Source organism: Aptenodytes forsteri, unplaced genomic scaffold, assembly GCF_000699145.1.
Source record: "Aptenodytes forsteri isolate BGI_AS27 unplaced genomic scaffold, ASM69914v1 Scaffold93, whole genome shotgun sequence".
NCBI lineage: Eukaryota > Metazoa > Chordata > Aves > Sphenisciformes > Spheniscidae > Aptenodytes > Aptenodytes forsteri.
Window position 1 is genome coordinate 10,083,585 of NW_008794665.1, and position 20,100 is coordinate 10,103,684.

The 20,100-nt window shown below is 39.2% G+C and overlaps 1 protein-coding gene across 1 annotated transcript in view; it reads left to right on the plus strand.

Annotated features, from left to right (window-relative positions):
* UBA6 (ubiquitin like modifier activating enzyme 6) overlaps positions 1–16,217 on the plus strand; it is a 33,104-nt gene extending 16,887 nt beyond the window's left edge. Inside the window, exons 15-33 of the mRNA XM_019470581.1 lie at positions 1–65; positions 343–421; positions 627–707; positions 1,085–1,162; positions 2,462–2,643; positions 3,243–3,348; positions 4,401–4,490; positions 4,601–4,681; positions 5,307–5,435; positions 6,340–6,391; positions 6,499–6,562; positions 7,448–7,517; positions 8,189–8,260; positions 9,456–9,573; positions 10,532–10,725; positions 11,368–11,495; positions 12,295–12,382; positions 12,767–12,861; positions 15,246–16,217. Of these exons, the coding sequence (XP_019326126.1) occupies positions 1–65; positions 343–421; positions 627–707; positions 1,085–1,162; positions 2,462–2,643; positions 3,243–3,348; positions 4,401–4,490; positions 4,601–4,681; positions 5,307–5,435; positions 6,340–6,391; positions 6,499–6,562; positions 7,448–7,517; positions 8,189–8,260; positions 9,456–9,573; positions 10,532–10,725; positions 11,368–11,495; positions 12,295–12,382; positions 12,767–12,861; positions 15,246–15,381 (1,908 nt within the window). The 3' untranslated portion in view covers positions 15,382–16,217. The remainder of the gene's footprint in view (positions 66–342; positions 422–626; positions 708–1,084; positions 1,163–2,461; positions 2,644–3,242; positions 3,349–4,400; positions 4,491–4,600; positions 4,682–5,306; positions 5,436–6,339; positions 6,392–6,498; positions 6,563–7,447; positions 7,518–8,188; positions 8,261–9,455; positions 9,574–10,531; positions 10,726–11,367; positions 11,496–12,294; positions 12,383–12,766; positions 12,862–15,245) is intronic.
* The last annotated feature ends 3,883 nt before the right edge of the window (positions 16,218–20,100 follow it).

A 20,100-nucleotide genomic window follows, 5' to 3' on the forward strand; every position in this document is an offset into this window, starting at 1 on the left:
TATATAGATATGTTAGACATTGTAACACCTCTAGAAAAGATGGAATCTGAAGAATTTCTCCCACGGTAAATATCACTGCAATCTGCTGTTTTATGTACTGTTCACATCTGACTCAAGCAGGCACAGAAGATGTCTTTTAAAGTTAGTTCAGTGCCATTTGCAGGAGGGACAGGTTTGGGGTTGAGAATGTGTGTCCTATTTGAGCATGGGAGGAATAGGAATTACAGGGGACTCAGTCTGATTTTCTTAGTTCATGTCAAAGTGCAGTTTGGCATCAGTGATACTACCATGATAAATGGCAACTTACTACTCTTGTGTTTTTTGTCTCCTATGCCTGCATAGTGGAGATAGGTATGATGCCTTGAGGGCTTGTATTGGAGACTCTCTGTGCCAGAAGCTACATGACTTGAATGTTTTCTTGGTGAGTATGACTGACACTGTTACACTTTTTACAAATGCTTTGTCGATACAGGTAATGTCCACTGTCCTCAAAATAATGAGAGCAGCCCTGGTGACGTGTGCCACTGCAGAATAAGTGGTCCAAAATTGTAATGGAATTTGTCTATTATACTTGTCTTCATGGTTTTCACTTATGTTTCTGACTCTAAAAATGTCATTTTCTTTAGGTTGGCTGCGGAGCAATAGGCTGCGAAATGCTAAAAAACTTGGCACTTCTTGGTGTTGGTACTGGGCAAGACAAAGGATTGGTAAGTCACCTGTTAACCTCACTTTGCTACTAACCTACTTTTAAAAAAGTAATGTGACAAGGAATAATTCAGTACTTAGACTACTTAAAATTTTTAAGCCTTATTTCAGTTTGATCTCTGTGCAGAGGGTAAAATGGCATCAGCATAGAGTGGAAGTAGCGTGCAATTAGAAGCAGAACACACTTGGAGCAGTCTTGCTGTATTTTGATTTTAAAACAAAATTTAATCAGTCAGTATAGGCAGAGCTGTTGGCCACAGCGGATACCAACAGGAGTGCTTTGTTTTGACAAGTTTCTGTAGAGATTTCATCAAGATTATTGCTCAGTGCTACACTTAAATTGTAACTTCAGCTGTTGCTTTTGCCCCTTCTGACTTAGGTTACAATTACAGATCCTGACTTGATAGAGAAATCCAACCTGAACAGGCAGTTTCTTTTTCGACCTCATCACATACAGGTAGGCTTTCTTGTTCAATAAACTTTCTGGACAATTGTTCTGTTTCCCTGCCCTGTGTCCCCACCGAAAGCTGAACTTGTGAGTGTATGTACTTCTGTCCAGAAAAGACTTAAAGGCTGTAATGAAATCCAGTATCTCTTAAAACAATACCTAGAACTACGTTGGCATCCCACTTACCACTAGTATCAGTTGAGTAAAATTGGCTGGTCTGATCTTAATTTGTACTGGTGTCTTTGACTAATGAAATCTCTCGAACTTGAGAATCGGATGAGGAATGCTGTGTTGCATAAGAAGCTGCCATGGGTTAATATGCCAGAAATGCTTTACTATACCATTGAAATTTGGGGAGAGTAAAACAAAACAACAGAAAATAGACAGCACTGGCAGAAGTGTTCTCAACAGAAGAGCTACTGCTAATGGAAGTTGACGAAAGTTGCTATCTTCTGACTTAATTCAGTCTTCATTAAGCTGGCAAATAGTGTGGCAAAAAAACATGCACACTCAGTAAATGCGTGATACAGAAACTGTTAATTCCTTAGAAGCAGAGAGAATATCCCTGTACTTGCAAACACAGCACAAAATAAAAAAGGTGACTCAGATCTTGACAGCAATGGGGAAAGGGGTTCCCCTGCCCAAAACCCAGCAGCTGAATCTTCTGCCTCCTGTTTACGTCTAGCAAATCTGGGAACAGATTACATTTTGGATGGATAGATAAATGGAAGGTGAACTCTGCAAGCTTTCAGAAGCCACATTGTCTTGGGTTCTGCTGTTCTAAGTGCTGCTCCCTAGATAATTGAATGTAGTATGGCTAGAAGTGTCAGGTAGGTTAAGAACTCTATTTCAGTTTAGCTTCTGAAATTGGCTTTTTGTGGAATGCCTTGCAGTAATGTGATTATTCACAGGTTTTTGATGTCTATGCTGCATAGACACAGTCACAATAACTGATGGGTTTATCCTCTGACAGTCATGAACTGCTCCTTTCTTATGGCATTTTGAGAGCATGAGAGGCAGCACGTGGCAATCAGTTTCAGTTACTCAATACACTTCTGCACCGTTTAAGCACTTTCACCTTGTGGTCTCTGACGCACTACTTTAAATAAAACTAAAAATGAAACTAGATTAATAAGATATTTATTAGTGAGGGAGGTATATGATTAAAGAATTTCCTTTATTGTATGTTTTGCATACTAACATTTCTGTCAGTGAATTGTTGTCTGATCAGCAAATGAAGTTGATGCTTCTGTGTCCCAGATGTTCTTTATCTGAATATTGTTGATATATATATATTTGTACTTTCAGAAACCTAAAAGCTATACCGCAGCAGAAGCAACTCTGAACATCAATCCTTACTTAAAGATTGATTCATATATTAATAAAGTTTGTCCAGCCACTGAGAACACTTACAGTGATGAATTCTATACCAAGCAAGATGTGATTGTGACCGCTTTAGACAATGTTGAGGCAAGGAGATACATTGATAGGTAGGTTGTGGAAAGGAAGCGAGGGCTGCTTTTCACGTTCTTATGTGAACTCTGCTTTTCTATTCTTAATCTTCCTGATCTGGAAGCATAAGCAACTGCTTATAAGATCTGATAGCAAATTGCTCAGATCTGTCTTGCTCCTTTATAGGGATGCTGGCTGGGGGGAGGAAGGGGTTTATACTTATGGTGGAAACCAACTCTGCTGTTGTGCAGCTGCTACTGTTCGCATGGCAGAGACCCTTGGAGTGAGTTCTTAGAAATTAAGAGCTGTCAAGGTCTGATGAGGGGGAGAATACTGTGGCAGTCTTAAGGCTGAATTATTTATGCATAAGAATATGTATTTAAATTTATAAGTAGGGACGTTCACATTTAAAAAGAATTATTAATGCTCCTAATCCAGGTAGGCTCAGTTTTATGGTATCCTCATCTAACTTGAAATAGCTCTTCTTATTTAATCTCTTTTTTTCCTGAGTTTGGTGTAAGCTTTCTACTCTTCTGAAAGTGCCTAGAGTCAGTTCTGGTTACACTTTGGTAATGTCTGCAAGGCAAGAGTGTAGTGATTACGCTATATTCTGATAGTCTGTGTCTTTCCATGTCAGTCGTTGTGTAGCAAACCTGCGTCCTCTTATAGACTCTGGAACTATGGGAACGAAAGGACACACAGAAGTTATTGTGCCCCATCTGACAGAGTCCTATAATAGTCATGTAAGTGTTTTAACATCATTGCTTACCTTCTGTAGCTAATCCCATACTGTCCTCCAATTCTTTAATTGCTTATGTATCTGTCTGAAATAAGTGGCCTATTTGAGTTGCTGAAGATGAGTACTATTAGGAAATAATTACTTCCTTGGTTTCTGAAGAAAAGCTCACAGGAAATAAAATTTGAGCAGACTGGAGATATCATGTCTGCTACCTAGCTGATGATTACACCTAGGCCAATAATTAAAAGCAACTACAATATGAATCATGAAACACAAGCTTTGGAAAAAGTCCTAATTCTGAAGCATTTCCAAGGGACTGACTTTTTTTTTCCCCTTGAAGACTCCCTTCTAAATAAGGATCTAGTTCCACAATGGCATTGCAAACTGGTTTTATACTTGTGGCTTTCTTTCTTAGAACTGCTTTCTGCTTGCTCATTCTGTTCTTGGTGAATATCACCTACACAGGCAGGTAGGAGAAACACAAGCCTCTGTAATAGGAATTAGTCTGCCAGTTTCTACAAACATACATAACAGTTCTGTCTGAATGGGGAAGGGGGAAATGAGCCTTCAAACTCTTGCAGTATCCCTCTGTTTAAGTTCTTGTGAAACTGCCTTTACAAGGTAGAAATTCACTGGTTGAGAACACCGTGAAATCGTGCCACATGGACATTGTGACAGGATTTTGAGCATTCTAACAGTCTTGCTAGGGTCCACAAAGAAAGAAGTCTTTCTGGCCTTGAGTGAAAGGATGTATTTCATGTTGAGAGTGTATGTGAATGCAACCTGCACATCATGGAAAAGCTGGCTGACAATTTCTTCTGTTGTTTGTGTTTCAGAGTTCAGTTTTGCTTTCCAGTGTTAAGTTTAGACTATACTTCATAAACAGAAGTGATATGTTAGTGTTCATAAAACAAATTTTGTTCTAAACGTAAATAAGCTACCTTGTATTTTATAACAGTGGAGTTTTAAACTTACATAGTCTAGAAATTCTTGGTGCTATTATTAGCAATAAACTTTAATAAGGCTGCATTTACATGCAAATCTCCTTAATTACAGCGGGATCCACCAGAAGAAGAAATACCTTTTTGCACCTTGAAGTCTTTCCCAGCTGCCATTGAGCATACGATACAGTGGGCAAGAGATAAGGTAAGGGAATAAGCTTACTGGCGTTCAGCATAACTTAATGTGTATTTGGAAAGGTGGGGGATCTGATATACTTCTTGCAAAATGCCATATTTTTTCTTTTTATTTTCTAGTTTGAAAGTTCGTTTTGTCACAAGCCTTCATTGTTTAACAAATTCTGGCAAACCTATCTGTCCGCAGAAGAAGTTTTACAGGTAGGGGAATGTTGCCAGGGTAAAATACAGGGTTTAAACTAATGCTTTATGGATTTTGTTTCTGTTTAAGTTCAATGAGATTTGGGTTGTTTTCTGACTTTATTCAGAAAACCTGAAGACTTATTTGGCCAAGTCATTGGTTGATCTTCCATGGGCACAGTATTTCTGGTGTGTCTCATAATTAAGAGCCAATGTCTCATGCATGGGCTGCTTCTCTAGCTCATGTGTGCTCTGCATGATGTAGAAATATCAGAAATACTGAGGCACTACTAGCGAGTGTATAGTAGATGTCACACTGATGTGGAACCAGCTGGGAAAAATGAAGGGAAGGCTTAGTTTCAAGTGAATTCAACTATGTAATAAATTAGACTCAATTGTTTAATATCTTTTCTTGTGAGTCTGTACTGACCTATGGTCCATAGGGCTGGGTGGAAATAAATCAAGTAGACCACAGCACTTGGGGAAAAACCCAGTGGAGAGGATCACATAAAGGATAATATTTCACAAAGTGACTTTCTGTTTCCTTTTGCCTATAACTTACTAATAAAAACATGTATTTACTGTTTGACTGGATTGGGAGGAATCTTGTCTGTTCTAACATTTTCATATTTCCTTCTCTATCTAGAGAATAAAATCAGGGGAGAGCTTAGAAGGCTGTTTTCATGTTATTAAAACACTCAGTAGAAGACCCCGAAGTTGGACTCAGTGTGTGGAACTAGCCAGAGTAAAATTTGAGAAGTATTTTAGCCATAAGGTAGGTAAGACCTGGAAATGAGGTGGTGCTAGACTGATGAGGATTTTAGAAAACTTGGTAGCCCTAATAACTAGATGTCCAAGTCTTTGCACTCACTTCCATCTCCTCATAAATAATGAACTCTACTTAAAAATGCTGCATCCCTTCCTCTTTCTACTGTAGCGCGTTTAAGTCTGGTTTATTAACTCAGTCCTAGTGGCTCTGTTCAGTAGTCTCCATGCATTTTTCCAGCTGACTAGGTATTGGGTTTTTCCAGAGCAGCAGGATTATCAGATGTCTTTTACTAAAGGACAGTGGCTTTTTGTTTCCCCCGCTAAACTTTTGTTACTGAACTCATCTTCATATCCCTGACTTTCTCAAAGATGTGACAGAAAGGTTGGCTGAAGTAAGAGCCACTCATTCTGAGAATCTGGTCCACAGTGTTGCTTAAAGTGTGTGTGTAATTTTTGTAGGAAAGATGTGATCATGATGTTGTGTATTAATAAACATACATCTGTGTGTATGGAAGCCCTGGTGGTAGCTGTCACATTGAGAAAACATTGCGTTCCCAATTGTGAATCGGTATGCAAGAATCCTAAAGTGACAACAGAGTGGGGGGAACGCTTTCCTTGTTGGATTAAGTGTCTTGCTTGGACTTTGGACAGATGAGGTGATACTGTCATCTTTGTCCTGTGAATGAATGGGCAAGTCACTCTGTCTAGTAGTACTTGTGTCTTTAAGCTCTCCATCTTGACACAGGCGTCTTACATTTTCTTCACTCTTTAAATTACTTCAACTATGTATTGGAGTGTCTGAAAAGCTGTATCAAGATTTCACATCATTACTAAAAAGAAGGCTTGATTTAGTGTGGTCGTGTCAATCTGTATATGACAAATTACTAAAGCTACTCTGGCTTTTCCTCTAGGCTCTTCAGCTCCTTCATTCATTTCCCCTTGATACACGATTAAAAGACGGAAGTAAGTATACAAATGCTCCTTTGTGCCTGTTGTGAATTCATGGCATACGTCATGCATTGCTGTTCCTGATTCCTTAGGATTTCATCTTAAGTCTGTCTTCTTACCAGGTTTGTTCTGGCAATCACCAAAGAGGCCACCTTTCCCAGTGAAGTTTGAATTTAATGATCCTTTGTAAGTATGGTACTGCCACTGATGCCGTTTTATAGCATCCTATAAAATCGCCCTACAGCAGAAAGTGCAAGGCAATGACTTGATAGCACTAGAAGTTGGACTGGTACTTAATAGGCACTAGTGCACAGTCTTGCACTGTGGCAGATTCCGTGAGCTGTCTCATAATTTCACTGCGGGTAATTTAACTTTCACTGACATGGGATTGGAGGGTGCTGTGGGAAGTTCTGACAACATCTAATGTGAAATGGCTTAGAACAACCCATTTCATTTATTATGTGACTACAGAATTACTGAGTTGTTGCTGTCGTACCCCTCTGCCCCCATCAGCCCACATCATGAAATGCAGGATGTGCCAAATTAAATTGACTACCTAAAATGACCTAGTGGAGGGACCCCTTTTCTTCTTCATCACAATTTGGGTCTGATCTAGATGGCTTGGGTATTACAGATAATTTAAAAAATTGATGTGGTTGAAGGATTGAAAAGCCTTTATCTCCTGCATATCTACACCTGCTTTAAGAAACTGTCCAGATCGCCATTTTTAGTTTGGGTGAAAACTGAGATCATGGCAAATATCAAAGTATTTCTGAGGTGAAGCTTTTTATTATCATATTGATGTCATGTGAGTGTTTGTAGTTGTTTTGACTACAGAGGTTAAGGAAATACGGTTTTCATTAAACAACTCTTCACTCATCAAAGTTTGCTTAGTTTTGGGGAGGACTACTGAGTCCCTCAAAATCTGTTTTGTACTGTGTGTGCTGAAGGGTGGAAATTCTGTTTCTCCGTGGGTGTTTTCAAGACCTCTTTGAATATGATTGCAAACCGTTGGGTAACTGAAGTAAAAAACCAACCAAACAAAAATAATTATCTTCCTCTTTTCTTCAGGCATTATGATTTCATTGTCAGCGCAGCAAAACTCTTCGCAACAGTGTACTGTGTTCCTTTCACAGAAAAGGTAATCCATACTGTAACAGTGTTCCCATCGCATAACTTGGATGTACATGTTCAGTTTTGGCCAGATGTTCAGTTGCCAATTCTTTCCAAGAACTGATTAAAGTGATTCTTAAAGTAACCTATCCTTCAGCACTGGCTGTTCAGCAACTGCTTACATTTAGTCGTCTTTATTTAAATCCCTATCCCGGAGAAGAAATGAGTAGTGTATTGGGTATTTTCAGTAAGCACTGAACTCAGGAATTCTTATTTCGATGGACCTATTTCCTGTGCAATATAACAACTGAACTGAAAGAAGATAAGGCATTTTTTTTATTAAGTGTCTTATCTATGGTCTGGGAGTTTTATTTTTTACTACTCACAGCCTCTATGTTGCTTATCCTTTCTTTTTCTTGTTACCCTTTTTCTTTTCTAATTGGATCTTGCTGTAAGTCACATTTACACTTCAGTTCTGTTCAGTTTTCAAGTGCTAGGCACTTCACACCACTCATTCACTGTGGCAACTGAAATGTCACTTGGTGTTTCAATGATGATGTTTCAGTGAAACATCATTGAATATTTGTGGGGTTTTTTGGTTTTGGTATTGTTTGAAATACAACTGGATATACAGTCTTTTTGTGGGGTCCTTTTTGAGTTGATGTGAATTTAAATTGTTTTTCTTCAAAACCATAACAGGATTTGTCAGAGGAAGCTATTTTGAAGATTATTTCAGCTGTGAAGGTACCGGATTTCAGACCTTCAAACAAAGTAAGTGTGATATTTAGTTTAAAGGGAAAAAAAAAAATCCATAAGCAGCGTCCCACATCTCCAACTACTTCTTGCATTGATGCTGATGAGAATTAAACACAAATTAAAATGTGTTTTGGGGAAACAAGAGTGTGGCATACGGGACTGCTTTAACTTGATATAGCTAAGGTATCTACGTACCAGATGCTAAATGCAAGATGGGGGGGGTTTTTGTCTTTTGCAAATGATTTATTGTAGCATCGTTTTCCATGCATGAGTGTGAATGTAAGTCTGCAAGCTTTTTTTAAGTTTATGAGAGTCTATACTATTTTAATAAAAGTGAAAAAAAATTGACTCATAAGCAACTTTAAAACAATCCAAGACTAGTGTCAGTTTGTTATTTCTTTCTAGGTAATATAAAGGAAGTGTCATTACTTTTATGTTTATTTTTGAAGTGTTAACTTCAAAACAGCTTAAGTGTTATTGTGCAGTGGCTAGCATTTATCATCATTTAAAATTAGAAAATATTCCAGGGTGTTTTCATATTTTCTTGCCCAGTGTTAACACTTGTCTCATGACTGCTTGCCTTGTGAGAAAAACCCGATATTTTGACTCGGAATCACAGGATGGTTGAGGCTGGAAGGGACATCTGGAGGCCACCTAGTCCAATCCCCTTGCTCAAGCAGGGGCAGCTAGAGCAGGTCATCAAGGACTGTGTCTCATTGGGTTTTGAATATCTCTGAGGATGGAGATTCCACAGCCTCTCTCTGCTACCTGTGCCAGTGTTCAACCATCCTCACAGTTTTGTTTTTTTTTTTTTTCTTTAAAGTATTTTCTTATGTTTCTTATGGAACTTTATGCAGTTCAATTTGTGCCCATACCCCCTTGTCCTGTCACTGAGCACCAGTGAAAAGAGTCTGGCTCTGCCTTCTGTACTTTCCCCCCGTCAGATATTTATACACATTGATAAGATCCCACTGAGCCTTCTCTTCTCCAGGCTGAACCGTCCCAGCTCTCTCAGCTTATCCTTGTATGAGAGATGCTCCAGTCCTTTAATGATCTTTGTGGCCCTTGGCTGGACTTGCTCCAGTAAGTCTATGTCTCTCTTGAACTGGGGAGGAAAGACTGCAGGGACGACAGGAAATCTAGTACACTTCACACTTGTGCTGTACGAAGTTCATGTATTTTATTACTCAAGCACTGCACACACTTGCAGGTTGTACAGACTGATGAAACTGCAAGAAAACCAGATCATATTCCAGTCAGCAGTGAGGATGAAAGAAATGCTATTTTCCAGCTGGAGAAGTCTATACTATCCAATGAAGCTCTGGAAAGTGAGTAGTGCAAACTAGCTTCATAGCTTAGTAACACCTTGCAATTGCACTGCCAGTAGCATGACATTCAGGTCTTCGGATAAAGCAGTTCTGTAATTCTGCAAGAGGCGTATAGCTGATACCTAAAGCTTTCGGAAGTGCCATGCAGATAACTGTTCTTATTGCTTGACATTACCTTATGCTTCTGTATTTCTGAGATTCCTGCAAATTTTATGGTTCTCTGTTACACTTGCATGTAAGTACAACCCTGATGACAGTGAGCAGGTAGCAAGGAATTGAACTCTAAGGAGGGAAAGGGTGTCAGCTAGATGCCAGATGGCCTGAAAGTGATTCTGGTATGAGAAGGTTGAGAGTTACTACTTACAGGAATCAATCTGAAATTATCCTAGATTGTGAAGGCTGTTAAGTTGTCTTCAGCATCTTCTAGGTAGGTTAAAATGAGGATGTTCGAATCCTGTTTTTGTGCCTGACCACATGAAGAGGTCATTGGGCAACAACTACATGCATGCATTTTTAGCCCATGAACACAGGGGAGAAAGATTAGCTTAGCTCTAACCCATCCCATGGAGTGTCAGCCCTAACCTGTCTCCCATGCTTCTGAGTCCATAGTGAAATGGTTACAGATAAACAAAGCTTATAGAGGGAATTCTCACAGGGTGGAGCTAAAGCAAGGTGGGGTGTATACGAAACATCCATAGGACTGTCCAAAATCTATTCCTGGTGTTGCAAGGAAAATAAAATTAGGGAGCTAGGCTGATAGTTCTTTCATTACTCACTTTCAACAACTGATATTGGTTGGGGCATTTCTGCTTCTAGCATGGGAAAGCAAGTTATAAGTAAGACACCAAGCTCCAGAATGTGAAATTTTTAATTTAAGGTTCTAGTTCCCTATAACTTATGTTTAGAACATGTTCAGTTTTCTAATAATAACTTTTGCTCTTTTTTTTTTCATGAGCAGATGACTTGCAAATGAAACCCATCTCCTTTGAAAAAGATGACGATAGTAATGGGCATATAGATTTCATAACAGCAGCATCAAACTTGCGAGCCAAGATGTACAACATCGAACCAGCAGATCGGTTTAAAACAAAGCGCATTGCTGGAAAGATTATTCCTGCAATTGCAACAGCTACTGCTGCAGTATCAGGGCTGGTAAGTATGCTTTTTAAAATGCTTAAAATGCATATTTATTTCTCTTACTGTTCCTTGCCTAAAACCACTGTTGTCTGGATATTGATTAACACTATCCTGACAGAGCCTCGTTAAATGGGTTTATTTCAAACTTAATAATCTTTTTTTCTCGTGTACCAATACAGAAGGTCGCTCTTGGTTCTAGATGTGGTAAGCCCTTGGTGCTTTTATTTCTGATTTGCTGACCAGAAAGAGGAGTTGGAGATCAGCATTTTGGTTTGTTTTCTGCAATTAATACTAGCTTCCATCAGAGTGCCACTGCCAAGAGTGGAAAGGATCTGTTCTGTAGTAGTTCACATCCATGCACCTCAACAGAACTGCATGCTTTGTGGAGGTGTCTTGAATTAAACAATTTTGGAAGAGTCCTACATTAGGAACACTTTTGAACGTTTTAAATATTTCCATTAGCCGCAACAGAATTGATTTCTGTGGCATATTGGGTTGCATCTCCAGATGTGATTTACTCTGCCGATTGGACAAAGGCTGATCTCATTAACAACTTACTCTGTAGTTGCTGACCTCTTAACTAAACTACTGTTGATAACACAGTACCTAAAACCTGTGCTGGGTCTCATGGAAGTATGGGATTCTTATTTACTGCAGGTTGCACTGGAACTCATCAAAGTTGTGGGTGGTTACCCAGCTGATGCATACAAGAACTGTTTTCTGAACCTAGCCATTCCCATAATGGTCTTTACAGAAACTGCTGAAGTAAGAAGAACGGAAATCAGGTAGGAAGGACAATGGCAGAAGGACGGTATTTGGAAACTTGGTAATTGATGCTTAGAACTTGGTGAGCCATTACAAGTGCGAAGTCTGTACAGTTCCTAAATCCAGATAACTAGATTAAGGCCTTATGTGCTCGCAGAGCAAAACTATGATGGAACCACAGTTCATGGTCATACTCCAATTAAACGTTATAGATATTCAAGGTTATTTTTTTGTTGTTCTTTAAACTTGGAAGATCATGAATCACTTAGTGCTTGCTATCAAACTCTAGCAGTACATAGTAAATGGATAATAAAGGTGTAAGTGATATTCTTAGTACTGCTGAGGGTGTCCCATAATGCATTGCTCACGAACTTCCCGTTTGGAAAATGCAGCACATACTCTTCTGTCCTAATTTTAAAAATAGTAGTTTTAAGGGCTTAGTTTTGTTTTCAGTGGAAGCCGTTGCTAGTGAGGCTTTAAAAATCTAGATGAGTTACATGTGCGGCGTGGTTTTTAATAAACATCCTGTCTGCACAGACTGGATACACTTCTGCATCTTAGTCAATAGAAGAGCTGTTTTTCAGTAGGTCTGAAAACTTAAGTTCATTGCCAGATACCATGTTTACTCAGAGTTCTTACTGTGTCTTGTGCTTAGCCAGGCCAAAGGGCTGGAGAAATGGCAGCAGAGAGGAAAGAGATTTTTGCTCAAGATAAAACAGCAAGTCGCTAGAAGAGATAAGAGTTCTTCAATACGTGTTTAAAGGAAGTGCCTGAGTTCATGTTCTAAAGTAGCAAGCAACCTTTCTCTTTTTAAAACAGAAATGGGATATCATTTACAATCTGGGACAGGTGGACAATTTATGGGAAAGAGGATTTTACTCTGTTGGACTTCATAAATGCTGTCAGAGTAAGTTATCTATTGTACTGGGTTAATACAAGATGCAAGGAAAGGGTTTTCTTGTTTTGGGTTGTTGGTTTGGGTTTTTTTGGCTTTGTTTGGTTTTTTTTTTTTTCTTTTATCAAGTTATTGTTCAAACCAGAGTAATTCTAGAAAGAATTAACGTCAACAGGAATGTCTCTAAGTAAACGCGTCAAAGCCTATTTTCAAATTCTTTGTTAATTTGATTGGCTCAAATGTATCTTAATAAAACTTCTGTCAGCGTCCATGCATTAACAAGTTTTCTGGTTGGGATCCTGTGGTTTTGAAGAATTAGTTGTAATATTAGCAGTAGTAGTATCTGCTTGTGCAGCTGTCCTAGTCCTTTAATAAGTTTTAATTTGTGAATTCCAGGAGAAATATGGAATTGAACCAACTATGGTTGTACAGGGAGTCAAAATGCTGTATGTTCCTGTGATGCCAGGTCATATTAAAAGATTAAAGTTGACGTAAGTATAACTGGAAGATGGATCAAGGGATGCAAGTGCACGTACAAATTATGTTCACTGGTTGTATCATAAGGATGTGTGTCTGGTTTTCTCTCAAAGTGGTTGCTAGTCATTAATACTTGGGAAAGAAAAAAGGTAATTTCTTCCTTTTGAGGAAAAAAAAAAAAGGGAAAGTGAATTAACTTCTGTGGTGAGGACAGGAGACTTGCAAAATGCTACGCTAACTGATGAATGCCAGAATGAGAAACCCAAAGAAGTCTGACAGTAAGGGTTTTTTGTTTGGGGTTTTTTTTTTTTGAAAGAATGTACTTTGGTTCAAGGAGAACAAGACTAATTGAGCCTTTTTAAACTGGCTTAAAACTAATAGTGATATTTAGCAACTTAGCTCTGAAAGAATGAGAACGCTTATTCAGGAAGGAGTTTATATTGGTTGCGGATTGAGATTTCTGGAAATCTGTTCAGTTCATAGTAATTCCTTGAGATTCTAGCTCACTTTAGCCTTTTAATAATGAAGACATTCACAAGGCTTTGCAGTGCCACTCACTGAGAGGAAATGGGGGTATAACAAACTGGAAGTTTGGGAGGGTGTGAGGGCAGGGCATTGGTTTTTGACTGATAGGCCTTTGCAAAGTAACAGCCAGATCTCACCCAGGTTTAGTTCTACCTTACATGTTGATTGAACTTCTTTAGCTCAAAACTTGTTCCTCACCGCTCCTGTGAAGTGTATGCTGGTCAGCGCTCACAGGCTTTGCTAGAGCAAGTAGGTGCATTGATCAGTACTGGTTCGAAGGTCAGTTACCAGGTAACTGTAGTTACCTACTGCAGTCAGTTACCTAACTGTAGTCAGGCAAAGTAGTGTATGTTATGGGCAAGCTACTTCAAACTTCCAGGAGAGAAGAGCCTCTAAGTTGGTACTACCTTTAGAGTGCCTGGCATACTAAGATATGAATTTACAGCCTATCTCAAAATAAGTTGTTTATATTCCTTCTCCTACAGCTGTATAAATCATTTTGAATGAGTGGGGTGTGTAACGAAGTCAAAGGCATGGTGTGAAGCTGCCTTCCTCTGAATATCAGGATTTCTCACTACCCTGAGACTTGGTTCAAGGTTTCCATGTAGCTACAGCAACTTGGAGTTCTGTTACAAACAGTCCCAAAAGCTTTATAAGATATTTGCACAGCAAACTTTGGTCTTGCTTGTGTGTTTGTTTTTTCTTAAGGTGTTTAAAATCTTTCTCTCGCTATAATATGACAAGCATTGCAAGACTCTGTCTTCATTTCAGAATTACAGCATTGACTGGTAGCATACTCCTTAAAAGCAAGTTTTAGAGGCATAGTTACCTGCCTTGCTCTGTAACTTGGGGCTTCCTCATGCAAATGGATGTGACCTCAGTATCTCTGCTGAGAAGAGGCGAATGCTTTGTGTTCTTGCAAGGGAGTACTCTGTACGCTGGGGAAAGCAGTTTTTTGACCTGCGTGCTAAAGCATAGCCAGAAGAGAAATCCTTCTCTAAGTGACCTGTGAGGAATAGAAATGAGTGACTGTATTTCCCCAGCCTCCTAGTATTTGAGCTGGCCGCATGAACTAGTGCTCCGAGTTGTCAAGAAAATAATTTTGAGACATCTAATGATATGTAATGAAATCCTGTGAGGTTGATTGACCACCTACTTCAGTATTTTATTGTGCAACTTTGAAGCAATAGCTGTAGCTTTTGAGACTGCGGAGAGCAAAGGGGGAAGTTGCAAAGGGGGAAGTTGCACTAAGACATGACACGTTTACCTAGTTTAAACTCACATTGTGGTCATGAAGGAAGAAGTCCCAGATCCTGGTTGTTTTTTCCCCCCTCATTGTTACTCGCCTTCGAAATTCAAGGACTTAAGAAGTCTGAACTCCAGTAGAATTACTTTTCATCAGAACTGTGTATCCGGTGTCTGCACTAGAGTGGTTCTCCCTAATAACGTATTAAACCCAGCCATTATTGGTAGACCGAGAACTTATTCCTCCTCATTGACCAAAATCTTGCACAGAAAGCTAATTTTGCCTTGTGCCTTAGTAGGATGCCAAAGAGAAATTACATCAGTGAGGAATCCCATCTGAAACTAGCCATTTTCTCTTCTCTTTTGCACTGAGCACTTGTTAGTGAACAATGTAATAGCTTACTAATGGGCTAAGTCTATCAAGAAAACGGAATACCATTTGCTATACCTCAGGTGGAGGAACAGCTTTTGTGTCAGAATTAAAGAGGCGGCTTATTCTCCATTTTAATCTGTCTTCTAGTATGTTAGGCTTCATTGCTGGCAGTGAATTCATCCTAGTCTGGCCCTGAATTCCCGCTGCCAGTCCTCCTTCTGGTATGTTAACAAACTGTTCTTCATTTCCTTGTAGGATGCAAAAGCTTGTGAAACCATCAGCTGATAAGAAATATGTGGATTTGACAGTATCGTTTGCTCCAGAGACTGATGGAGAGGAAGACTTGCCAGGGCCACCAGTGAGATACTACTTTGTTCAGGAAGACAATTGATGGTAGAGACACAAAAGTCACTCCCGGACCATTTGTTCTGAAAGGAGTGTGCTAATTTTCAGCTATTAAAGATGGTACTATATATTTCTTTTTGGTGAAGCCTTAATTAAAACAAATGGTGAAAATCAGTGGCTTTGTACTGAAGACAAACTGGATTTTTTTCATCTGCTCCCGTTTTCTTCAAACCTGTTTGCTCAAAGGAGGATTCGTCACTCCATGAGACGGAATGTGCAGTACAGTCCTTACCTTAAAGACAAGATTTGTGTTAATTTGCAGGGAGCTGAAGAAAGCAAGAATGGTGAACCTAACAAATGGTCCCCATGTGCAAATTAGGCGCTGCTTAGAGAAGAGTGCAAAAAATGGGGAAACTGCCATTTTATGATACCCCTGGTGTTCTAAGAACATCTCAAATCCCATTTCGTATGTTACTTAATTCTCAAACAAGAATTTCATTCTTGCCATCTACACATGAGATTTAATCCATCCAAAAGGTTTTAATTCCCACTTAAAAGCAGATTAACTGCTTTATTGTGTTGTTGGTGCTCTCTTCTGAACAGTTAGTGATGCTGTGTGTCAGAGCAGCTATCTTATGTCAGTCTCAACATGGAAACATAGGGAGGCAGGTCTTGAGTAGGTGTAAATTGTCACAGCTCCCCTGAAGTCAAGAGAGCTGGAATTGTTGATTATCTTGCACTAAGACTGTTCTTTGGGGAATACTGCAATATGGGGAAAATGGAAACCTATCGGAGAGCTGAGTTAACACTTTCAACAATAAAACTTTGTCTTCAAGAAAGAGAAAATGTTTGGTGTGGTTGAGCCTTTCTGCCCTCACCAAATTAAAAATACTGTAGCAAATGATGACTTTGAAAGGAGGAGAAGGCAAATGGCTCTGGATGTTTGTCATAGCAAACACTGTTTCCTCAGTGGCTCCTTTTGGTACCATTTCCTTATAGCGAATGGTTATGCTGTACACCTGTCCACAGCACAAGTCTGAGTTGCACTGAACGCTGAGGTTTTTATCATCATCAGTCAGTTACTAGGATATCTAAGTATAAAGAATCTGCTTAATTGGAAATGATTAGGGACTAGCTTTGCTGCTGTGGTGAGGCAGAGGCGTGTTACAGAAACATCTGTGACACCACCTTATTTTCTCTATCATTTAAACACTGGATAGTTGAGCTGGTAGTTCTTTTTTTCTCCCAACGATGATAGAGTGAAGTGAGGTTAGAATAAAAACCTATGAACTGGAAAACCTTTTAATGTGTTTAAGCTTTAGAGATTGTGATTACACATTATCTCCTGCAGCTGTTTCAAAAGCTATTGATTACTTAGGCATTTATCCTTGATCATAATTTATTAAGCTTTAGGGATATCTTCACGTTTAATGAACGTTATTGGTCAGGAATTTTACCTCTCCTTTTTTCCCTTCTTGGTTAGTTGTAGTCAGGAACAACAGCTATTAGGTTGGGAGCTTGAACACCACGATGTATGAAACTGAATAGCTGGAATCAACACAATTATTCCAATATTTGGGATTTAGTCTTACATGCGGGATATCGTCTGGAAAGTGTATATAGTTTTACAGTCAGTCTAGTTTATAGATATAATTTTCTAGATTAATAATACTGCTTTTTAAACTACCTAACTTCATTTTTTTAAGAACTTCTTTTAGAGAAACTTTTTGAAACAGGAGAAAAGATGACTATATTTAGAGTGCAGAGAAGACACAAGCAGATAGTAAGTTTCCACTTCTAATTAACAACTAAAATGTATTTCACTGTGGCAGTATAGAATCTGAACTCTTAACTGAAATCAGTAATTAGTGCTAAGAATCACTTAAAGGTTTAGGTCGAGTCGAAAGCACTGTCACCTCTCACAGCTGGAGAGTGGGAAACAAATGAAACTGAGTAAGTATATTCTGGTACGTTAGTGTGGTGTTAACATCATGCTTATGCTTTTGAAGTAAGTAGCATATAAAAATAATGAAGTCTCAGTACTTTGCTAGAATGCCATCTGACGGTCCTCAGGATTTAAAGTAAATTTGCAGATATAATTAATAGAATGGCTTTTATTAATGACAATGCATACAGCTTTGTGAGACCCTTGCCAAAAAGTCCAGGTTGAGGTTGGCAGGGTTCAGGGCCAGAATTTACAGACATGGCTGTATCTCTATACTGCTCTTACTGTGTGTACCTGTTGGATGGATGTCTGTTCTATGTGTGGGTTCTGCTCAGTTAAACAGTTGCTGATGGAAAAAATGAAAATGCACAATGGCTCTAGATATTAGCAGACCTTTAAAATTTTCTGGATATAAGTAACCTAGGTAAAATCTTACAAGTAATAACCTGAAGAGGACTTTATATGGAAGAACTGTGCATGTCAAGTGGCTCATTAAAATTGTTTTTCATGTTTTAAAACTTTCTGAATTGCTGATATGGAGCGTGAATGTATTTATATTGAAGGTTGTGCAGAGTGGAGTGAGCCGATTCAGTGTGAATTTGTGTTTGATATAGCCCATTTCTCAATCTGTTGCTGCTTTTTATCAAAAGTCTCAGCAGGTCCTCAGCATGATCACACTGAAAGGGCTCAATCAAAACAGGCAAGTGAATTTCAGGGTGCTGGTCTTCCAGATCTCCAGCATTGTCACCACCAGTGCTAGCAGTGTAGAGGCTCATAGCACTGCCTGGAATCCGAGAACTGCTTTTTTTTCTTTTTTTTTTTCTTTGTAATGAAAGCTTGTGTGTGTCTAGGACTGTTTGATGCTCTATTCTCGTGGAGCAGCTAGAGCTAGCCATCTCCCTGCAGCAATGAAGAACTCTCTTTCCACTAGAACACTTGAATAGCTTTCCTTCAAAATGTTATTCTTTGAAAGAGCAGTTGACTTGCAGAGATGAAGTTTTATATCAGTGTTAAAGATCTCTCTCACTGAAATGCTTTCTTACAGAGTTTGCTCCTATTTACACTAGCTTTCCCTTAATTTCTCACATTCTTAATAGTTGCAGGAATGTTTGTGCATGCAAAACATGAGGCATTTAGCACCCAGCTCAACTGTTCTCTGTGGTTAATCTCCGTGTTTCTTTAATGCTAGGAGTAGTGAGGATTCTGTGTGATGATCATGCTACTGTTAACAAACTGTTTTGGCAGATCTTACGGATTTCGGACTTTATTTACCTAGACAAGGAGTAAAAAGTACACGTTTTCAGCTTTTTTCCCCACCATATGGTGAAGACGTGATTGTCTATTTAAAAAAAAAAAGTGCTATTCAAGAATAATGACTACATAGAAAGAACAACTCTGGCACCAGCTGGGCCTCTGTGAATGCAGAAACTCTGTCACCTCATCGTGGCATCTCACATCCTGAAATAATGTGGGTCTGAGCTAGGCAGAGAGTTTGTATATCTGCCTGACTTATATCAAACACAAGTAAAGGCTTTAGATAAGTTCATGTTCTTAATTTTTCCTTGTGTCTTTGAAACAATGTGGCTGTAGGCCCGTTGTTTGAAGAAAGGGACTCAATTTCAGCCAAATGCAGCTGGCTTATTAGCTTGAAAGGTTTATCCATCCCTGTTAATTATCTCCTGTTTTGCAATTACAGAAAGCATACTCTACTGCAGCATAGTGCATCAATCTAAACCTTTGTCCAAAGGTTGTTAAGTTTTGACCAGATAGCTTTTGAGAGTTTATTTTAGTAAACGTGTCTTTTGGTATCTTTTGTGTGGTCGATGACGTAGCTAGCATGGGTGTTTATCTATGCTGCAGCAAGCTTATTGAGGCTCAGGCTTAAAGGTGTCGTGAGTTACAGCATTGATAACACCAGCAGAACTGTCTTGCTAGTAAGTGAATCGTTTTGCATGGCAAAAGTGAGATACAGTGAAGAAGTATTAAGTTCCCACTTCTCACAGCAACACACGTTTCAATTTCATACTGAGGAAAAGCTGCAGCTCTAACCTGATGCATACTGAGCAGCACCATCTTCACAAAGTGATCTTAAGTATTTTCATGAAAAGAAAGTGCTAACGTCTCATGTTATGTTGCACTTTTATAAATACAGTGGGTGTGCCGTCATATGGTCACACGTAATCTATTATTTAGAAACACATGGACATTCTTTTAAAATAACCTTCCCAAGCCTTGACTGACTTCCATAATCCTTGAAATAAGTAATAATTAATTTGTGATTGCCAGCTGATTATCAAAGGAACATGACGATCAATCTTGGTCTGGAAGTCAGAGCAACTCTACCGAGATGACTCCCTGTGCGTGTCGTGTAGTGAAGGCGCTAGCTGCTTCATAGCTTTCTTCAGCTGAGCTGTGTGAATGCTCCCCCACCACTGTCAGAGAAGAGGTGCGGTTTATCTGGTTGGGGTTTTTTTAAAGAAAAAAGCCAGGCTCTGGAGCTAGTCATCTAGCTAACTATGAAGGAGTGTAGCTCAGCAGTGGGTGCCCGTGTTGTAAGGACTTTATTCAGTCCAGCTGCCTGGCAGAACTTAGAGGCTAAAAATACTAAACTTGGATCTTACTGCTGATCACTTAAGTTGCTTGTTTTGAAGGCTGGAACCCCAGTTTCCAAGAAGATGGATGCTGTGCCTAAGGCTTGGTGGGGTTCCACAACTGTTTGGTATGATCAGCAGGGCTCTCGCATGCCCTGCTGCCTTCCCTTGTTACCAGCTGTGCAGTCTTGTCCTCCTTGTGCATTCACTGGGGCTTGTCTCAGCCCAT